General features: G+C 37.9%; 1 protein-coding gene across 1 annotated transcript in view; it reads left to right on the forward strand.

The window, feature by feature from the left end:
• NT5DC1 (5'-nucleotidase domain containing 1) overlaps nt 1–22243 on the forward strand; it is a 130452-nt gene that overhangs the window by 81043 nt on the left and 27166 nt on the right. The window contains exons 7-8 of the mRNA XM_071547877.1: nt 1581–1755; nt 6158–6255. Coding sequence (XP_071403978.1) covers nt 1581–1755; nt 6158–6255 — 273 coding nt within the window. The remainder of the gene's footprint in view (nt 1–1580; nt 1756–6157; nt 6256–22243) is intronic.

Here is a 22243-nt window from a genome sequence, read left to right on the forward strand (position 1 = left end):
CTCTTCCCAAACAATATTCATGCCCCAGGAAAGAAGGAGGGAAAACACAACAGGAAGCCTTCTTTTGTAAATCTGCTTTGTTTAATCAAAAAAATCATTGTTCTTGGCTAGCTTTCAGGGCAAATGTCATAGCATCCCATAATGCTGACTACAGGAACAGGCTCATATTCCACTGGTACATGCTGTTACACAGCCTGACCTAAATACAGTGAAGAACTGGAATAGTGACCTGGTTGTGATTTGGGAGATTTTTGAGAGACTTTCCTCAGATATAGTAGTCCACTTTTTTGGAAGAAATCTGTCAAGTTTTAGTACAGAATAATACATTTTTGCTCCTGTTTAGTTGCAGAGATAGCAGCCGATTTGAAACTTATTTCAGAAGACTTTTATTCCCTGACATCTGTAGATGTTTGAATGTGTAATGTATGAAATAGTGTTATGTTTAGTGCCTACTATCTTTCAGACTTTCTTTGATGCTACTGGTTCAAATGTACATGCTCTCTTTCATTAAATAGCTAAAGTTCAAGTGGTTTAAATCTTATTTTTTCAAACTAGAGAACAGCATTACTCACATACCAGAGGGCTAAGTAATGTCTGGGATTTATTAAATCATTCAGCAAAGTTGACTACAGACAGTTGCATATAGAACAAATGCTGGATGAAAAATAATCTATGATGATGTTCATTATATTATAACAAAAAGATTGAGAGCCAAATACTTGGTATAATTTCTGTCTCTACAATTATTATATTTCTTTTTAAGCCTTTAACTTGCTTGACAGTTTTGGTTATAGAGTGTTTGAGCACAGAGGAAATATGTAGCTAAGTTGAATTTGACATCTTGGTGAAGCAGCTATGGGCTATAACAAGATAAATATTTATCAATGACTGTAATGAATAGGTAACTTTTACTGCCAAGCTAGTGTTACTGTACACTTTTTAAAATCTTACATTCCAAGTGTATTTGCAAAATTCAATTGTCATTTTATTTGGCCAAAAGAGCGTTGTTGAAGATGAAATTGGAACTAGAGGTTATTTTGCATCTGTTCCTAGTATTCGGAATACCTGAGTCTTTACCAATTTTATCAACCCTTCATATATAAAGTGCTATTTGTGAAAAATGCGAAAATTACAAAATGGATGTTACTGATCAGGCAGTGCTAGCCTAGAGTATCAGAGGTAACTAAACAGGTGTTCTTGGGAATTTCAGGTCCTTACCATTGTCTAAACATTACACTCACAATCACAAGCAGAGGATCCAAAAATTGAGCAAAGGCAACAAGAAGTAATTATTTCCTGCATGAAACTGTAATCTGTAATTTCTGTATTATTAACTGCTGTGAGCAAAAGAGCACCAAACAAAATAAGAATGACAATTTCATAATGAAAGAGAAAAGTCATGCAAACTTATTTCTACTACAACATATCCTCTTGGTTTGATTGGGGGTTTTTGGTTAAATTTTAAATTTTGATTTGCCTTTTTTAACTTCGTTTTTTTGTACATAAACCAATATTTGCTTTGTGGATTAAGTGGTTTATGAGCAGGATTGGATAACACAATTATGTTTTAATCTTTTTAGAAGACTGTGGGAAGTATTTCCCAGAAGTGAAAAGTCACCCAGAAAAATACTTACAGAGATGTCCTGAGTCTGTAAAAAAGTGGCTGAAACAACTTAAAAATGCTGGGAAGATTCTGGTTTTAATTACTAGTTCTCACAGTGACTATTGCAGGCTCCTGTGTGAACATGTTCTTGGGTAAGTGCAAAGTCCATTTCAAATTTTATCTGCCAGGCAGCAGCTGGACATATGCCTAAGCTATTGGGAAGCTAATTTGAGTTTCTTAATGTATTGTGAATTATTTGGTTCGGAGTCTTCTGGTGGGTCCTCTCCGGTAGGGTGGTACAGGGTACTTGAGACAAAGTAGTCCATCTATGAGCCTGTGAGCTGTATCTGACCCACAGCACACTTATATTCAGCATCTTTTTGGGGTCATCACGTTGGGATTGAAGATGCCAGATGTGATTGATTGATTGATTGATTGATTGATTGATTGATGATCTGTCAAGCCAACACCCACTACATCCCCTGAATTCCACTTTTATCATAAACTTTTGCTGGACTATCTTATTTAAGCCACTTCCTTTCTGTGCTTCTCCAGCAGTGAGTGCAACTAATAGTACTATTTTGTTTCCAGTAAATCTACAGGAAAAGCTTACAAATGGTTCATTGATGGTTCCCAAAAGATGGCTGAGCATGAGAAATGTGCATTTACAGATCACAACAGGAAAGACAGGCAGTTCATTGCACTTGGCAACCACATAAGATTGCAGCTGCTGATCACAGGATCTGTTTTTAGTGTACGGTTAAGAACGTGATTGGTCAAGTCAAATTCAGTGAAATTCAGTAGAACCATCACTAACACACCTAGAAAAAATTAATAAGTAATGCAAATAGTTAGGTGGGTGACAGGGTGAGACTGTTAATTTTTTATTAATCTAAGAAACAAAGTATTTCAATATGAGCCAACACTGGCTATCAGGATATGTCAGGGAACAGCAGAGTGAATACAGCAACACAATACGAAAACCAGAGGTAAGGTAAAAAACAGAGCTACCTTCCAAAACCAGTCCTGCCAGTATCACTTCCCTTTTGTGCTCTCCAAGCTAAATGCTAAATGAAGCATCAGTTGTGCCAGTTCTTACTGCCTTACATGAACATTATACTTCTCATTTGAGGGGCAAATCTACCTCCTCTCAAAAAGCAGTTCTCCTTATGAGTAAGATGCCTGCGAATTAAATCTTTTGTGTAGACCTTTCTAAATGAAAATTTGGTATAAAAGTAAATTCTTGGCTGCATATAATGATTTTGACTTTCTTTTCCTTGGTGAATAGTGTTTCAGTTGTTTCAGGCAGCTATAGAAATCCTGCTGAAAGACAGTTAGCAAGGCATCAGAGGCAATCAGTTGTCTTTCAAAAGACAGAAAGAGTTGTCCTGCTTGAAGGGTATTGCATCACTCTCTCTTTCCACAGAAGTGTAGGATGTTCTGTGGTATTTATTAAAATCATGTTTTCCAGTGACTCATACAGTGTGGCTTCAAGTGCTTTCTGGAGAACTGAGTACTCCACTATCCATGAGACATTACTGAAGTGGGTTTTTTTCCTGAAAATCTAAGCTTTTATTGGTTTTGTTTGTTCCATACTTCTTGTATTGGACAAAAAGTCTCTACTTACCTGTGCTGCTTTTTGCTGTACTGGAATATAGTTTAGGTTCACACCTATTACCTCTGCCCTTAACTTTAATTTGTCCAGGCTAACTGCATTCTACTCTTGACATCAACCCTTACAACTTGGATCTACATGATCCTTTATTAATTTCTATCCCTAGTTCTTTCAGTTAATCAATATGATACTGAGAAGTCCAAAACTGTATAGTAATAAATAAAAAACCCTAATGGTAAAGAAAAACAGAGATGCATGTCAAATTTTATCCTCTTACTCCTAACATACTTGCCTTATAGCTGTTTACTGCACTATATTTGAGAAGTTCCTTTTTGGCTAGGAAATTATTGTCTTCATAAAATCTGTGCTAGGTAATTCATGCTTAAGTTTATCATTTACCATTTCATGATCAAAATATCCCAGCTGTGTTCATCTGACCAAAACGCCCTTAACTAAAAGACATTTTGGTAGGGAGAGAAAGTGTAAGAGAAAATTTCGGTTTGAAATAAAATAAGAACTGTTGCCCAGCCAGAGCACACGCATAGTGCTGGGACCAGTGTATATGGCATGTAAACCTACAGAAGCAAGTGCCAGTTCATTCACACAAGCAGCATCATGGTGTGACTTTTCAGTCTTATCTACCATGAGAATGTGTGGCTCGTTGCCTGAATGTTTAAGTGTTGGCAGGAGCACACCTAAAGACGAGTCAATCACCACATAGTCACTGAAGTAATTTCACCTTTTCATGAATGTTAACGATGTAAAAGCTGGGAATTTTTTGAAGCTGGTCATTTTGGTTTCCTCTGTGGTTAGAGCAGAGAAAACACTGGGTATTATCCTTGGCAACTCATTCTGTATTGTAGAATTATGTCTGAAATAAATAGGATGTACCTCCTAAAAATGTGGATGTTTCTCCATTGGCTCTGTCTGTGGTGTCAGTCACTATCTGTGAATTCAGTGTGCAATTCTGAGATGGTTAAAGTTATGTGAGATTCATTCTACCCTTTGTCTTAGCGATTTACTGTAACCGCAGGCCACTCTACCAACACAAGCAGTAACTGGAAGAGATTTGGTTTATGTATATTGTTACATAGTAATGTAACACGAGGTCTCTCATAAAACCAGTAGCTTTTTACATGAGATTGAACATGTTTCAAAACAGGACACAGATAACACATCTCCTCACACAAAACATAGTTTTTTCTGCAGCAGATCAATAAAAAATTAACAAACCTTCTGTTTCAAAACTTTTTGTGCAAAGCACTTGCCACTGTTCCTAAAAATAATGGAATCATAGAATCATTTGGGTTGGGTTAAGACCTCTAAGATCATTGAGTCCAAGTGTTAACCAAGCAATTCTGTTCACAGCTAAGCCATATCACCAACTGCCACATCCACACATTATTTGAACACTTCTAGGGATGGTGATTCCATGACTTCCATGGGCAGCCTGTTCCAATGTCTGCCCTCCCTTTCTGTGAAGAAATTTTTCCTAATATCTAGTCTAAACCTCCCCTGCTGCAACTTGAGGCCATTTCCTCTCATCCTCTCACTTGTTCTCCATAGTGTTCCTGAAGTGTTTGCTTTATTTTGCAAGTTCAAGCTTAACTTACCCGTGGAAGCATTATTGGCACTGTCTGCTAATTTGAGAAGTCTATCTCTGTCAATATTTTTCACCTAAGGACAGAAGAGCCATGCCTCTTCATTCAGCTTCTGGAATTTTCCACACAGAAGCACATTCTTAAAACACACCATTGTCATATTTGATGTTGCTTCTTTTAAAAAGGTAAAGGTTTGCATATGGTCACAAGTGGAGACAAGTAGACAAAGCTAAAATTTCATTAGAGGAAGGAAATTTAAAGGACTTTTATTTTAAGGGTGGAATGTAATTTTGAGCACAAAACCGAGGCTTGAAGATAAGCTCATAGGGAGAACATTCAGTTTTTTACTTAAGATATCTCAGTCCCATGTAAGATTGTGGATTATTTGAAAGTGACATAGTTAAGAGTTTACTTCCAGCAAACTTCCTCTACTGCTGACAGCATTTCAGTGCCTGTGTCCATCCTGGTCTTTCCATCTGTGATTTCTTTGTTCCATGCAAGAGTATCCATCATTTTTTGTGTATTATAGGCAATAAAATCACCCAAGCAATGAAACATTTCTAATAAAACAGAGCACATCATAGAGGAGGAATGTTTACATTTTCTTGCATACCATGCTGAAACATTCAGTCCCATTTACATTGACGGGATTTCCACAGTTCAGATATCGCTCTGTATATATGGACCTAATGAGCTTTGAAAAACTCAAATTAAGTGGTGGGATTCAGCTGGCAGATTAAGATTCAAAGTTTGTAGGTGTTTATTTGTAACACCTAACATGTTTAACTTCCCTGTAACCAGCGGGGATTTAGTGAGAGCAGCTATCAAAATGATGTTTCAACTTGAGGGTATGTGAAACCACACTTCATTGACTGTGTTAATTATATCTCTGTTGTCTACCAGTGGCATCTTTTACATACTCATTAGGCCTGTGCATACCTACAGTATGGATACCAACAATATAAGCACTTGTGTTTAAGTGTCTTCAGTTACTTCCTACCCCATTGCTTCACTTCATGTTCCTCTTCGTAAAGAAAATCCCTTATTAACACCTTTCTGTGTGTGTCTGTGCATATGTTGCCATCTGAAATTAAAATATGTCATCTATTACATGTTCAAGGAACACCTTTTTACAAATAATGAGTGATCCCAAAGATTTAGCACTGTAGATCTGACTCCCTTTTGACAACCTCAGGAAAAGAAGTGCAATAGTGACACAGAAGCCTTGGGTAAAACAGTGACAGAAGCCTTAAAGAAGTGCTTTTCTTAATTCTTAAAGAGTATTTAGTATTTAGCTAATTCATTACTTGAACTAATCAAATTTCTTTTGTTTTCTAGGAATGATTTTGAAGAGTATTTTGACATTTTGATCACAAATGCTTTGAAACCTGGTTTCTTCTCCCATACACCAAACCAAAGACCTTTCCGAACTCTTGGTAAGTTCAGCCATGATTCCCTTTTCTTCTGCTTACCTCTATGTAAAATAAAAAAATTAAGGTGACTGAACAGCTGGCATGGCAGTGGGAAGTGGACTCTACACTCTTAAAATTCTGTTAAGACTGAAGAGCACTGAGAAATAAGGAATTATAAGGCTGAAGATATTTAAAAGGCAGAGCTGCGACAGTAATAAAAATTACATTGGGGCTCAGATATTGCCTCATTAATGAAAAAGAGTCCTTTTTTTATTGTGCTGACAAGGTCATGCACAGAAAATTAAATGTTCTGAGAAAAAATGTAGCAGAAATATTTAAAGAATTTAAAGGAAATTCAGACAACGGTACAAATAAAATTGCAAAGCTGAAGGAAGGGATGTATGATGGAAATCTGACAGTATTAAATGTATTTTCTTTGGCTAAATAATGACAGAGTAGGTGAAAAGGAAGTACCCCTGTACTCACTTAATTTAATTAAAACAATATGAAACATTTGACAATGTTGTCCATTAGGTAATTAAGGTTGTAGCACAAGAGATTTGTAAGAGCAGTGTTCATTGAACTACAAATAACAATAGTAATGTGGCTGAAGACAGTTAATTTTTTCCAATTTTGGTAAATCCCTTTTTGATTAAGTGTTACCAGAAAATAGCGTAAGTCAGCATATATTGAACTGTATTTTATCATTTTATGACAGGAAAGTCAGCTTTCCACCCCAAAAGAGATTCTGCTTGTGGAACTTTTACAGTAAAACTAAAACAAGCCACAGAAATGTATATTAAAATTACGTTTTAATGTTTCTCGTATTTATATAGGAAAATAAGTAAGAAATATCTTGTGTGATTTTTAAAGATTTAGTTCAAATAGTTGCCAAGCTGACAATTTGAGAAAAAATAATCTCAGAAGGGAAATTCAAACTTTTTATATGAAAGGAGGGAGTGAAGTAAAATCATAAAGAGTGAAAACAGGTCAGTTCTCCAACCATTTTATTTAGTTTCATACAATGCAAATTGAAAATGAAATGTAATTCATTTTGGATTTTTTTAAACAACCTGATTGGCCTGACTTCCTAAGGAAATCCTGCTGTGTCCCTCTGTCAGTAATCTAGCCAGCAACTTTTGAACCTGCTGGCTAGTTTCAGTAAATTTAATAGACAGCCAAAAAGTTCCAAAATACTTTGACAACGTGAGTGGGGTTTTTGTGCAAATAAAGGCCGAATAGAGGAAGAAGACCCAGTTACTGTCTCCATTGAGAAATATTGTGTAGCTTTGGCTTATTCACCATATTAGATAATAAGGACCAATTTTCATGAAGCTGTCTCTTTCTCATGTTTTGAAACAGGCATAGCACTCCCTAGAGTCCTCTTACTAACTTAGTGGTTTTCATTCACTTTATATCTTGGCATTGCAAAAAGGCTCAAATGGCAGTTAATCACTCATTATATGAATACCTTATTAATGCAAAAAAAAAAGTAGTTTCTGTTCTGGACACTTCTGTATCTAAGTAGATAAGGGACACAAACATAACTAAAGCAGTCATCAGATAAATAATCTGTTCAAACAACTAGCCTCAGAGTGGATTTTTTTGTGTATTTCTATTTGATTGTCAATGACTAGTTTCTTCTGAAAGACCAACCAGAACGTTCAAAGCAAAGAATTATGGACAGGTTTTTAGAGACACGTTTTGAAAAAGTGAAGAGCTTGTTTAAGAATATGAGAAGTTTAAACTATAAAAAGCATTTATATGAGAAAATGCATGGAATAATGTATCTTTTGCTGCCCTCCTTCTGTGTTCCTCACAACAACCATATAATTTCAGGGTAGTCACTGATTGTTTCACCCAGTAACTCTAGATAGCTAGGAGCACAGTTCATTTCTGAAACAGGATACAGTCAAGCTTCTAATACGTTGAGGAGGAGCAGTTTTCCGGTTTCCAGATTCTTTTTAAGGTTTTCTTTTGTATCAGAACCATTGAAAATTCAAAATTTCAGTTCCTAGTTTATATCTTCCTTTTGCCATTGTAGATTTCCAACAGAAGACTTTGGCTATTGTGCTTCAGATCAGGGAGATAAAATTTCTTTATTTTGCTTTGAAAAAGGAAAAATCTAGAGGTGAATGTCGTAGTAAATATTTTCTTAAAGCACAAAGAGTAAACTTTTGCTAGAGTAGCTTGTTCCATGAAGAAATGTGTTGTAAAAAATGAACTGAACAAACTGCTTATCTTTGCTATTCATTTCTCCAGGTCTGAGTTTCAGCTATATTCTTCTATCCATCTGAGCTGCAGTAAATTCCTAATGAAACTGTATTTCCTTCTATGCCAAGGGAATTGTCTTATAAATGTACTTAAGGATAAGGCACAATATATGGAATGTGTTCTTAATTTCAAACACCCCAAGTGTTGCACTGTGTGCTGGAGTTTAACATTATTTATCTATAACAGGAATTCTGCTGCAGATTGACTAAAGAAAAGGTTTTGAAGTTTACTAAAGAGTAGGATAAATTCTTTTCAGTGAATAAGTTCAAAAGGCAACTGTGTTCAGTAAACACTTGAAGGACAACGAGAAACAGGACAAGATGACAAAGGAGGCATTGTCTGGAAATGTGATATCAAGTAACTGCTCTGCAGAAGTGTTTTTCCAGTAGACAAGTAATTTTAGAGCTAATCCTTTTAGAAACCATGAAAAATCATTTTAATTGCTCAATTAAAATTACATCACTACTTCATTTGAGTTTCAAGATGGGCATCATTTAAAGCAACCAAAACACTGAAATCCTGAAAGATTTATGTGACTGCTTTTTATTGAACTGGGACACTGAAAAGAACAATTTCTCATGATTGTCTTTCAAGTACCATTCTATTAAATGGAGGAGCAGTTTATATGTATCTTTACATATTTTAGAACAGCTACGCTTATTTTTACCTGGCAAAACAGTTTTTATGATTAGGGGTAACTTATGCAGCAAAACACATAGTTTGTGAGAACAGTGCTATACATAAAAAAGCCCCAGACTTTACTACCATATTATGAATATCCCATAATTTACTTGTTATTCACAAGGTTACATTTTCTTTTACACAGGGAAATTCTTCACATGGTTCTTGAAAGTACTAATAATATCTTGAGCTACAGGATCTAAGGATCAAGTTGAAAATATTTGTGTAAATCCTTTGTTGACAATGAAGGATTTTCTTTGCTTTCAGCAGCTACATCCAGCTTAATTTATCATTCCATGAAGGACTTGAAGGAATATAAGTAGAAAATACAGTTGTGACTTACTTGATAATCTGCAATACATGAAGATTTCTGTAACATTTGACAACTAAGCTTTCCCTTTATCACATTTCCTGTTAATGTATATCAAATTACTAGCCTGACTGCCAGCTCTGATCATTGTCAAATATATTTTTACAATCCAAAATTATAATTGAAATGCTCAAGATAACCCTTAATTCCCTGAAAGCCTTCTGTAAGTCTGCATGCACAGGGAATTCTGCTTAAATAAGACTTACACATATTTGATTTCCAGCTCAGGCACAGTTACTCTCTTTTCTGATCTTACTTTTTTTAATACATTGAAAACATGTTGCTGATTGTTCAGTGTCTGAATTTACAACATATATTTAAAAACAGATGTATATTCTTGCATATATATGTGTGTACATGTACAGGCTGAAAACAATCCTATAGATGGAGTGCCAATGGATGTCACATTTCTGTGAGATTGTGTGCCTTCATCGTATGCCCAGAGAAACAAACCCACTCTCCTTCTCCTACAGAGTCTTGGGTTTTCAAAGCCTGCTTTCAGTTGCACTTCCAGGCTGTCTGCCTTATTCTTGAACTTGAATTTCTGTCCAGCTTATGGTGCCTCTGCTGTAGAATGCAGCTTCCAATTTAAGAAACACTTTCAGGCCTCCAATTTTTTATGATTTTCTGGTAACTGACATTTTAATGATTCTGTGCAGAAGCTTTTTAATTCCTTCAGTCACTCTTCTCTAGCCTTCTAAGAATACAGGAAAATTCTATAAGCTGAAAGGACCAATTTGAAAAGAAAATAAGGGGACAGGATGTAAAATAATATACCTCTAGTCTGAAGACTATCTTTGATTATTAGGGACTGCAAGACTTCAGAAGGTGGTGATCCCTTGTCTGTTCTACTTCAGTTTTCTTCTGCCATCTTTTGTGACATCTGGGCTTGACCATTGCTGCGATGGTCTGCAGAACCGAGCGGAGAATGAGAGATGATCCTATATAACTGGTTTTTTGCATTTGTATTCTAAGGCTTTTTAGGCCTGAGAAGTGGGATCAGGAAGGGAGTGCCTTCCTTCTTGTGTGAGACATGTAACTTCTTTTTAGATCCTTCTTTTTATTTGAGATTTCTGTCTTTACCACCAGAAATATACCAAAACGCTTCCCAGCCATATATTTTATATGACCTTTAGTAAAACTGTAGAATACATATTAAAAATGTGGGAATTTTGAAACAGATTGTATTGCACCATTATATGAATCACTTAAATAGTCTTGCATTCACTGGTTTGAAGATCATAAATGCCTCCTCTAGAAAATTCTGATTAAATCTTCAACTAAAACCCATTGAATTGAATCTACAATGTAGCTTAGTTGCTATAATTGCTGTGTAATAAGTATTTCAGTTACTATCTCCCCTAGTGAAGGCTACCTTGATAAGAAAAGAGTTATTTTTTTTACATCAAACTGTAAGGTTAAAACATGAAAGTATAGCTACTCTTTTTGGCTATCTTAATTGTTCCCATCATGTCTTCTTACCAATCTTACCTTACATGCTGTCATCAGATCTTCATATTTCAGTGTAGATTCAAATTTAAATTTAAAAATAATTTTAGATATGCCCTTTAGCTCATCACAGATATGACAGCACAGTTGTTGGTATTTTCATACATAGACTTGATATTTGATGAAGAGCTCCCTCTAGTCTTTTGCTACCTGTGAATTCTTACTCCAATAGATGGGTTGTGGTCATCAGTCTGCAAAGGCTATCATATTTTCCACAGATTTGGTCTGCGCTGAACTCCTCCAGCCACAGGTCATTGCAGGGATTAAATAACACTTTTGACTTTTTCTTTGGTTGTTTTGTGGGGATCCCCAGTACATCTTTGTCCCTGAACACTCAAGCTTGAATGCTCATTGCTCCTTCCACTACCAGCAGAGGAGGCGAGGAGGTTTTCTGGATTTCAGGTGTTTTCTTTTTGTCATCTACCGTTGCATCAAGGAGGACTTTTGAAATAAGGTTAATATGTCAAACGTGGCTTAAAATGGTGCACCTGTGTCCTGCCTGAACTGAGACTCCCAGCTGGCCCTTCGGCCACAGCAGGGGATGCAGCACTGCCTTCAGGGAGGGCTCAGGAAGCCTTTTGTGGGGAAGCCTCCAAAGGGCCTCTTCTCTTGTCTCTCAGGAGCCACAAGCAGAATAGCAGCACCCGTAAAGGACACCTGTGTAATCTTTCCGTTCAGTGGCTCAGGGTGTTGTTCCTTTATGTAATGCAGCTGTGCTTGTTGCCATTATTCTTTACATGGTACGTCTTCATATCAATCTGTCTGAAAATTTTCCATAACATGAGGCCACATAATGCATTTTTGCTGAGAACGTCTGACAGAGTGGCATGTAAAGATTGTTCTGCCTGCCGACTGAATATTCAAGAGGTATAAAGTCCGTAACTGTTTTCCATATGTCTTCAAAAATGACTGCCTTTATCTTGTTGTAATATCCCTGTATAACCTGTAAAAGCAATGCTATTCTTTTTAAGGGAAATGCTGTTTAGCGATTCTTAAAGTGTATTGGCACTGTTTTCCACGGATTTTCTGCCTATTTAGGAAAGAAAAAATTATTATAACTAATAAATAGTGGTACTTTGTACTCTAGCTTTCAACACTAGAACTTTTTGTACCTGCATGCATCATGACATTAATATCAGGACTCTCTTAATGCTTTAATATCAGAAACAGGTTCTGTGTTAAGCTGGTAGTAGGAGGTCTGCTGTTTAAAGAGATAAAGTACCCTTTTCTATACCCAAGTCACCACTGAGAAGTAATTCCCTACTCTTATCTCAGCCAGGGATTTTCATTTTATCCATCATTTCTGGAGAAAGAGGAGTTTCTTTTTAAGCTACTATTCAGTATGGATGATTATATAGAAAGATCTTCATGTTCCATGATGGAATCTGACCATTTTTAATGTTTATTATGAAAAACCATAAGGATTATGGAAGACCTTAAAAAGATGATTCCTTCATCTGACACCCTCTTTGGCAACATGATCAGGGCCTGACTCCACTTTCTGAAAAGCAGACTAGGGTTGGCCAGTTGGGCTGACAGTGAGACACAAAGAAATTTCATCTCATGTAGCAGAGTTTGTTTTCATACAGGTATTCATCATCCAGTGAGGAAGCTCAGAGAGTTTCCCAAAATCTACAATGTCAAGCTCCCTGGATGACTGTTTCTCCTCTCACCCTTTGTTTAAATGATCTAAAACTATTGCACTTTGTGTATTGCCTTTGCACAGATATCAGCTACTCCACAGATTTTTTTTTATGACAGTGTAAACATCTGCCTTGGGGACTTTTGGTTTCCAATGTTATTATGTGCGGTAGGCAATCATAAATCAACTCATATTGCCTTGTAATCAAAGGGATTTACTAACTAATCATTTTAAAGATTGCTAGATATTACCTGTGTATAATTTGAAATCAACACTTTGGGAATTATTTGTGAATAGATGTCTGCAATTATAATTAAGCCATGGGATAGGTAAGATGGGAGACTGTGATTAAGGATCTCTTTTCTAACAGTTACATTTTATTTCACCTGTGATAAACATGGGCTTATTTGACAATAACAGTCTGAATTTTGTTTTTTCACATGTCCAGTAAACTGGTCTATGTGAAAGCATTTAAAATACGTGTAAAAAGCAGAATAAAGTTGGCCCAGCTAGGCCTAGTATTCTCAGAGATATGGCAGCCCCAGCAGGCTGGAGAGGAAAAAATGGGTCTGTCACTGACAATGCAGAGAAAGGCTGAAGTATAAGCTTACCCTGGATTAGATATCAAGAGTATCTGTCCAGGACAGCCGAGCCACTAATGACCCAGCTACTGGAAAAGCACCCTAGAGACTTTCCACCCAGTTAGATATTCAGTGAATCCAACTGCAAGATCCAACTTCATAGGAAGATTGGCCCCATTATTTCCACTGTTGTTCATAAACAATTCCTTGTCTGTTTAAATGAAAAAAAGAAAAAAAAAAGAAAAGGAAAAAATTAAACTCTTTGAAGTACGGCACCTCTTTGTTGCTGAATATTGAGATGAATGCTAAGCTGTGGATACATTCTGCAATGCCAATTCTTTAAAAAAAATAAATATAGTAAATGTCAGGCCAGGGTCTTTATATGTTTGCATAGTGTTCAAAGTACCTCAGAGGATAAAAGGGATAAAAAGTTATTCATCCAAAAATCAAAACAGTGAAAAACTGTAACTTGCTTCTGCATAAAGACAGCAGGGGTTGCTTCAGCTGATTACCTTGGATTTTAAATAGAATGTTTAGCACAAAGCTGATGAGAATATTACGGAAACCTAGTTCAAAGAAAGCTAAAACTGCTGCTATCAAAAACATGGTATCAACAATACTCCTTTTGTTAAAACTGGAAAACATATTTAGCATAATTGCTAAGTACTCCAAAACTATAATTCTTTGTGTATGGAGAGTGTCTTTTCATTTTCAAAAAGAGCTGCAGTAACTACTATAGTAACATTACTGCAAAATCCTATTTATTGATTACATCTTCTTGTATTGGAGACCTGGATAAAGCTCAAACCCCAGTTCTTTAAGGTATTGTGCAAGGACATGATAAGAGTCAATCTGTCTTCGAGAAACCCACAGGCACATCAGATAAAAGAATGGAGGAAAAACAAAAGCACTTGCTTTTCTGTTAGGGCCAAGGAACTGAGATAATGACTTACCTATAATTGTATCTCTGGCAGATCACCATATTTGCATAAGACATCTAATGTCCTAATCCAGAGGAAATGAAGAACTGTAAACTGAGTTTGCATAAAGACTCCCATCAGTCTTGATTGTGAAAATCCTTTTAGCCCTTTTCAAAGATTTAGCACAATGGGAAAATTAAGATAACATAATTGCAATTAATTCTGCTGGATTTACTTTTTATGGTTCAGTGTCATCCTGTAAAAGTTCAAAGAAGTGGGCCTATGAGCTTGATGTCTTCTATACTAAAATTATTCAAATTATTCAATGGTTAGTCAATAATTATTTCAAAATATTGAAAGCAATAAACTAGATTACTTTGAGGTTTTTTGTAAGACAGTCACATGCCAGTGATTCAGGCCATGTTTATGTTTCATTTTAATGGAAGAAACTTCTTCATAGAGAAGCATGTCAGATGCCTTTAAATACATACACCATGTGATTGGGAGGACATTAAAAGTCAACATCTACAGAAAATCTTCAATCATAGTTTTATGATCACCTTCCAGTGTTGCTATGTTATTGTCTTTCATTTCAAGATGTTAGTAGAAAATGAAAACGTGGTCCCAACAGGATTGTACCGGAGAGATAAGGTAGAAAAACTCCCACACTTAGGAACCCAAAGTAATCAAAATACTCAGCTTCTTTTTACAGCAGAATGAGCTGGTAAGGGCCTGTCAACCCCATCCTCTTTCTGCAATCGATCACCACAAAACATGAATTGCCATATCTTAGTATGTGTTTTCAAAACCAAAGCCCAAATGCCTAAATGACCTCTTTGTATTACAGACAAAATTGAGTTCATCAAGTAGATTGTCTGGCTTAAGGGCTCCAACACATGAAAATATTATTAAGAGGAGATGATATTTCCTCCATATTCTCTGAGAAAAGACAGACAAGATTTAGAAGCAGAGCAGCCAGCAGTCAACATGGGCCACATTTATAGTGTGACAATAATGTGTAATGCATAAAAATACTTCAGATTTATGGAAGATTTCGCACTTAATGTGGAGAGAGAGTTCTATATGAAAGACAATGACCAATGCACATCTAAGACTCACCAAGCTAACTCTTGTTGCAGCATTAGTAGCACTCCTTCTGATATAATACCTCCAGTTCCCATGTTTATATTTCCATGGAAATGCTGAAGTTTGAAAAGGTTGGATAAGCATTTGCATCTGAGGGACACATAAGCTCACCTAATTTAATTTATCGAAGTGATGTTAAGATATTGTCTTAATGATCAAGTAGTTTGTGACTTCTTTGCATTGGATACATGGGAGCTTACCCCAGCATAATAAGTGAAGAATGGGTAGCAATTATTTATACAGATAAATCAATTCAATATCCAGAATTCTAGACTAGAAGGCTGTGATTTATTTTTAATAATGCTTCTGGTTGTGAATGTTATTTCATCTTCATTCTATTTCCTAGCATACATTAGAGTGTCCTCCAAGAGCATCCATGACTGGAGGGAAGAACTAAACTGGAAATTTCAAAAGTCTGAAAGGAACACTAGGGAAACATACTATGCACAACTGAGCAACTGTTCTGGCATTACGAGAGTACATACTTCCTTTTGATTTGTTGTTTTGTTCATTTTTACTACTAGATAGTTAAACAGATGCATTTTATTTTGTCCATGGAATAATAAAGGTCCCACTGGAAAACTTAGAAATTCACGGAGACCATTTCCAGACTCTACTGCTGTTTCTAAGTAGGATGTTACACCCTTGGTAGCTTATTCAAAACCTGACTTTTCTTCTTGCTAAACCTGTATCAGAGGAATTGATAGTTTTCAGAAGCTGTATTTTTACATGGAGTTGCAAGACTCTCCCTGTTGTGGTTTAACCCCAGCCCACACCAAGGTCCATACAGCCACTTGCTGGCTCCCCACTAGCTGAATTGAGGAGAGAATCAGAAGGGTAGAAGCCAGAAAACTTATGGGTTGAGATAAAGACAATTTAATAGGAAAAACTGAAGCTGTGTGTCTTGGTTTGAGATAAGCAACTGCCAACCCCCCCAAGCACAGAGAGAAAAGCCTCCCTCCTAACACCAGGGAAAGGGAGAAAAAGAGAGGGGAAAGAAAAAAACACTTCAAACTGCATTTATACTAAATCTACATATATTTTTCACAGAAAGAAAGAGACAATTAGAAGAGAGTACAAATATACACTCACACAAGTCTGCGGCAACAAGTTCCCCACCTCAGCTTCTTAACGAACACACAAATTCTACTGTCCTAACTACACATTACTTAAGAAGAAGCTTATTCCCCAGGGAGACAAACCCAAGCAGAAAGGAGAGACCCAGAACAACACATTTTACTTTCCTGAGGTACCCTGTGAGCCAGTGGTGGGCCTGGTCCTCTCCATCCCCCCTGGGACAGCATCATGCATCCTCCCAAGAGGAGGGCTGAGAAGCGACTGCCTTAACCACTCCCACACTGGTTCCTACTTCCCTGGAGATGATGTCATAATGTGGTATGGAATACAAAGTTACTGGCTAGAAGAGGTCAGCTGTAAGCTCAGCCCAGCTCAAGTCAGCTGACAGCTTCGGCCTAGTCCAGACTTCAGAGCCCAAATTTAGGCCCACCTAGGTGAACCCATAACACTGTGCACTCAAGCAAAGCAAAACAAGGAGTTAATTCACTACTTCCCATGGGCAGGCAGGTAGTTCAGCCATCTCCAGGAGACCAAGACCTCATCATGCGTAACGGGTTACTCAGGAAGACAAACACCATCACTCCAAATGTTCCTCCTTCTTTTCCCACTTTGTATACCGAACATGATAGCAGACCGTATGGAATATCCCTTTGGTCAGTTTGGGTCACCTGTCCCAGCTGCATCTCCTCCCAAATCCTCATGCACCTCCAACATCCTTACCAACGTGGGAGTATGAAAAGCAGAAAAGGCCTTGGCTCTGTGTAAGCACTGCTCAGCAATAACAAAAACATTTCTTTTATCATTGCTGTGTTCAGTAAAAATTCAAATCACACCTCCACAGTAGCCACTGTGAAGAAAATTAACTCTGCCCCAGCAAAACCAGCACACTCCTTCAAACAAAAATTGACTCAGAATTGCATTGTGAGGGTGATGCCATTTGTTGAAAATCACACAGGTCTATTTTGAAACAAATAAGTACCAGGAATAGATACAAAAAACAGTGTATAGAAACTACACTGACTGTCTATCATTTATCCTCAGCCAACTCCCACTGTTGTCAGTGAAGACCTAGTGCTGTGCCCACACTGCACAGAATACATTGGTCCCATTGACTCAGTGCTACGCTTTGCAGTTGCTGTGCTTCCTATTGTAGAGCCTTCACACTGTGTTTCTGCACCTCGGTCTGAATCCCAGCCATGGCACACTCCTTGCCTAATTACAGACCTCAAGTGCTAGTCAAGAGCCGCAAGGAACTCAAACACAGGTCTTGCAGAAGTGGCACAGGACCTATGGAGGCCTGTATGTCTCAGTAATGGGTCAGTACAAGTTTTTAAATTTCACCCGTCCACTAAAATTAGGTGCAAACCTGTGAGAAATTACTTCACATTATAGTTTTTAAACAGCTGTCAAAATCCAAAGGGAATTTACAGGAAAAAAAAAAAAAGATTACCTATGTCATGGGGGACCTACCATTATGACTTTGCAGGGATAAAACATTATTTTACATACATCACATGTGTGTAAACAATACATGATAGAGGTTGGGGAGTGTATTCATCTCTGTTCTCCGTGTAATTGTTCCCATCTGCAGAATTCAAAAAGTAGTAGATGATTAGAAAGAGAACTTCATAAGGAGTTACCTTGTGATTTGGCCTGTAATTAATTTGGAACTTGGAATTGAGGCAGTTTGTAGTAGAGCAAAAATAGAGTTGTGTATGGTACATTCCTGGCAGAACAAAAGCTGGCAACCAGTGCAAAAAGCTTCCCTTCAGCATAGTTTCCATGAATCTGTATGTGCTGGTTTTCATTAAGCAACTTTAGAGTTCTCTTGTGTGTTCTTCCAAAATGTCAACCTTTCATTAAGGTTAGTCTGAGGAATTGTTTTTTCGCAGAAAGCACATTTTGCTCTTTGTACTGCAGGCATCAGATCTGCTATTGGAAGCAAGTAGTGAAAGGAGCTGGACAGGAAGCCCTAGAAATGAGCTGAGAAAATGAGGAAGAATCATGACCAAATCCTGGGCTGACATCTGCTTCAGTGTGATATGACAGCTAATCTCTGCCTCGGTTTCCTAGTTTCTAAATACTACACCTTACCTAATGTTTATGAAGTACCCAAGAGAACTGTAAAGTGATAAGAGGCAGAGGGGAGAGGCAACAAACAGCAGTTGTGGAATTATTGCACATGAAGGACATCTCAGGTTTGTACAGAGTTATCCTGTTCAGGAGCAGCTCAGCCTCCCCCGGTCAGTACAGGGAAATAAAAGGTCAGATAATATAAAAATCAACATTTCTTGGCTGGCAAGCAATCATGGGACATTGCCATGTTTAGGTAAGTAGGTATTCCTCAGAAGGGAATTAGTTCTTGCAATCTGAAAGCTCAAGAAAAGGTAAAAGTTATGTACCATCTTCTTCCTCACTGTCTTTGTTCTTCGGTCTTTCTTTATTCACATTGGGCTCCAGATGTCTTAAACTTCAATATGTATCTTGCATGTTTTTCTAGGAAGAGTTAGCAACACCAGGACTTTTTTATCTTCATTAGTACATTAATTCTAACCTGATTCTTATCTGCTGTAAAACCACTTTATATATAATTGCTGTCCACAGATTCCAGGTGCCTCTCTGATATTACCAGACTAAGGCTGAATGCTCCAAGATTATTCTTTTTTCTGGAATAATAGTAGCAAGAGATTTTATCTGTGAAATTCCTGCATAGGAAAATCTGGCACAATGCTCTTGTTTCTGAGAAACAAGGTAAAGCACACTTTCATGTAGATACTGAGTGGTTTTGCAAATCCTACAGAAAGCACAGATAAGAAATGGGAAAGGTGTTCACAGAATTCATAAAGTGGTCTGGGTTGGAAGGGGACCTTGAAGATCATCTATTTCTAACCCCCTGCTGTGGGCAGGGACACCTTTCACTAGACCAGGTTGCTCAAAGCCCCATCCAACCTGGCCTTGAACATCTCCAGGTATGAGGCATACAGAGCTTCCTGGGCAAAGTGTTCCAGTGTCTCACCACCCTCACAGTAAAGAATTTTTTCCTAATATCTAATCTAAACCTACTCTCTTTCAATTTAAAATCATCCCCCCCTTGTCCTGTCAATACATGCCCTTGTACATAGTCTTTATCTTTCCTGTAAGCTCCCTTCACGTACTAGAAGTCCACAATTAGGTCACCCTGAAACCTTCTTGTTTCCAGGCTGAATAAGTCCAGTTCTCTTGGCCTTTCCTCATTGGAGAGGTGCTCCATCCCTCCAATCAATGTCTTCCTTTGCTGAGATCCCCAGAAGTAAACATCTTACTCCAGGCAGGGTCTCATCAGAGCAGAGTAGAGGGGCAAAATCCCCTCTCTTGACCCACTGGCCAAGCTGCTTTTGATGCAGCCCAGGATATGATTTTCTTTCTGGGCTGTGAGTGCACATTGCTGGATCATGTCCAGCCTCTCATCCACCAGCACCCTCAAGGCTTTCTCAGCAGGACTGCTCTTGATCTGTTCATCTCCCAGGTGCGGCAACTTTCACTTGGTCTTGTTAAACTGCATGAGATTCCCATGGGCCCATTTCTTGAGCCTGTATAGGTCCCTCTGAATGGCATCCCGTCTTCCAGGTGTGTCAACCACACCACTCAGCTTGGTGGCATCTGCAAATTTGCAGAGGATGCACTTGATCCTTCCATCTATATCATTAATGAAGATACCAAATAGCACTGCTCCCAGTACAGACCCTTGAAGGACACCGCTTATCCCTGATGTCCACTGGGACTCTGAGCCACTGACCACTGCCCTCTGGATGTGACCATCCAACCAATTCCCAGTCCAACCTACCAGTCTACCTATCAAATCTATCACTCTCCAATTTGAAGAGAAGAACATTGTGGAGGACTGTGTCAAAGACTGTACAGGAATCCAGATAAATTACATCTGTATCTTACAGATAAATTATATGTGTATCTTCCCTTACCCACTGATGTAGTCACTCCATTATAGAAAGCCACTATGTTGATCAGACGAGATTTTTCCTTGGTGAAGCCGTGCTGGCTGTCTTGAATCACCTCCCTGTCCTCCATGTGCCTTACGAATTGTTATAGGAAGTGTGATGGGAACCATTTCTCTTTTAGATCTTCAGAAAACTCATAACTGCAAATCTTTCATGTTGGTCTTCCCACCTAAGAATAGCTAAACGTATTTTGCCAGAAAGGAATAGTTGCCATTTTTCTTTGCCATCTCCAGTCCAGTTACGTTGTTCTGAGATTTACAGTGACTGTTTCACATATAGGAACCCTTACATTTTGTTGGAACAATAATTTCCAAACATTTTTCATTTTGTTTATTAAGTATGAAGTTGTAGTATATCTTAACAAATCCTATAGGAACAGTCTCTTCTTGATTTTCATTCTGTTTTTCTCTGATACCCCTGGCTCCATAGCAGACCTTAAACAGTATCTAAAATCTCTGCCTGTTGTTCAAACCCTGTCACACTCTTTGCCCCTGCTTTGAATTTATCCTTGACTGTGATCCACAGGGCCATGAAATTGTCCCCAGACCTCAACACAGAAGACAGAGTTGTGACAACAAGTGCTATCACATGCACAAACTTTCTCCTTCCCTTCTGCTTCCCATCCACCATAGGTCATAAGTTTCAATGTGGAGCTCAGTGTGTGCACACCCTACATAGACAGGGTCGGAAGTGGCACAAAAAATTGGAAAGAAGATGAAAATATTTCAGTCTCTTTGGTCCCCAGAAGTTTTCCTGCTGTCTCTCATCTCCACCTTCTTGGCGTGAGCAATGTCACAACGCAGTTATTTGTTCTAATCTGTAAAAATCCAGTTTTATCTCTCATCTTCATCTTTAGCCCTCTAAGCCACTTAAATGACTGTTGTTACCACTGTAGTACCAATATACTTCATGAACCTGAATATAATTACACTCATAAGACTTCTGATATCTGTGAGCTTTAACACTTCTATTTACACACAAAACACCTGAGATCAGATAGGAAATCTGGTAGAACTGGTGATTTCCTATGCCAAAAGCCAAGTAATCTGAACCAAGCCATGGGTGCATCATCTTCCCACCCATGCAGCCCACCACAGTCCCCCAAGTGCTAGCTGCATCAGGATGTGTTTTCCCTGCTATGTTCCCAAGATTGAGCACCCTCCTCAAGGACATCCTCAGTCACAGCTCCCCGACTCCGCTCAGCAGTGTTTGCGGAGTTGCCTGCAACATGGCCATCCTGCTCCCCAGCTGGGCTGCACTCCAGCACAACCACCATCTGGAGAGATTTCCTGCTTTATGTACTCCTCTTTTTTCTGTTTATCTGTAACTTGTAGTGCCACCCAAGTACTCAACAGCACAACTCCAAACTATTTTCTTTCTTCGGCACTTACTGTTAAAGACTTTCTCTGATAGACCTTAATGCTCATGTTGCTCATGGCAAGGATGCACTGCACAACCTCTGGCTTTGTAATGTTTTTTATATAGAAGGGATAGTAATAATATAAAATGCAGTAGGGATTGTAATAAAATCATCTAAGGGTCTTCCTTATTGCAAAAAATTGCAAAATGCCCATTGGGAATCATTGGTGATACATGAATAGAGATATGGTTCCAAGAGAAGAGTCTCTGAAGCTAGAATCAGTTTTAGGTCCTAAACTGTCTTTTGATGCTTCTTGAACATTATCATAAGCAAAGGAAACAAAACATAAGGCAAAACATGCATTAGGGGAAAAAAAAGTCTATTTGCTGCTGAACAAGACCACCCACTGTGTGGGTATGTTGGTATTCTGTTACATTTGTAATTTGAAACTGTTAGT

This window comes from Pithys albifrons, chromosome 2, assembly GCF_047495875.1.
Source record: "Pithys albifrons albifrons isolate INPA30051 chromosome 2, PitAlb_v1, whole genome shotgun sequence".
Lineage (NCBI taxonomy): Eukaryota > Metazoa > Chordata > Aves > Passeriformes > Thamnophilidae > Pithys > Pithys albifrons.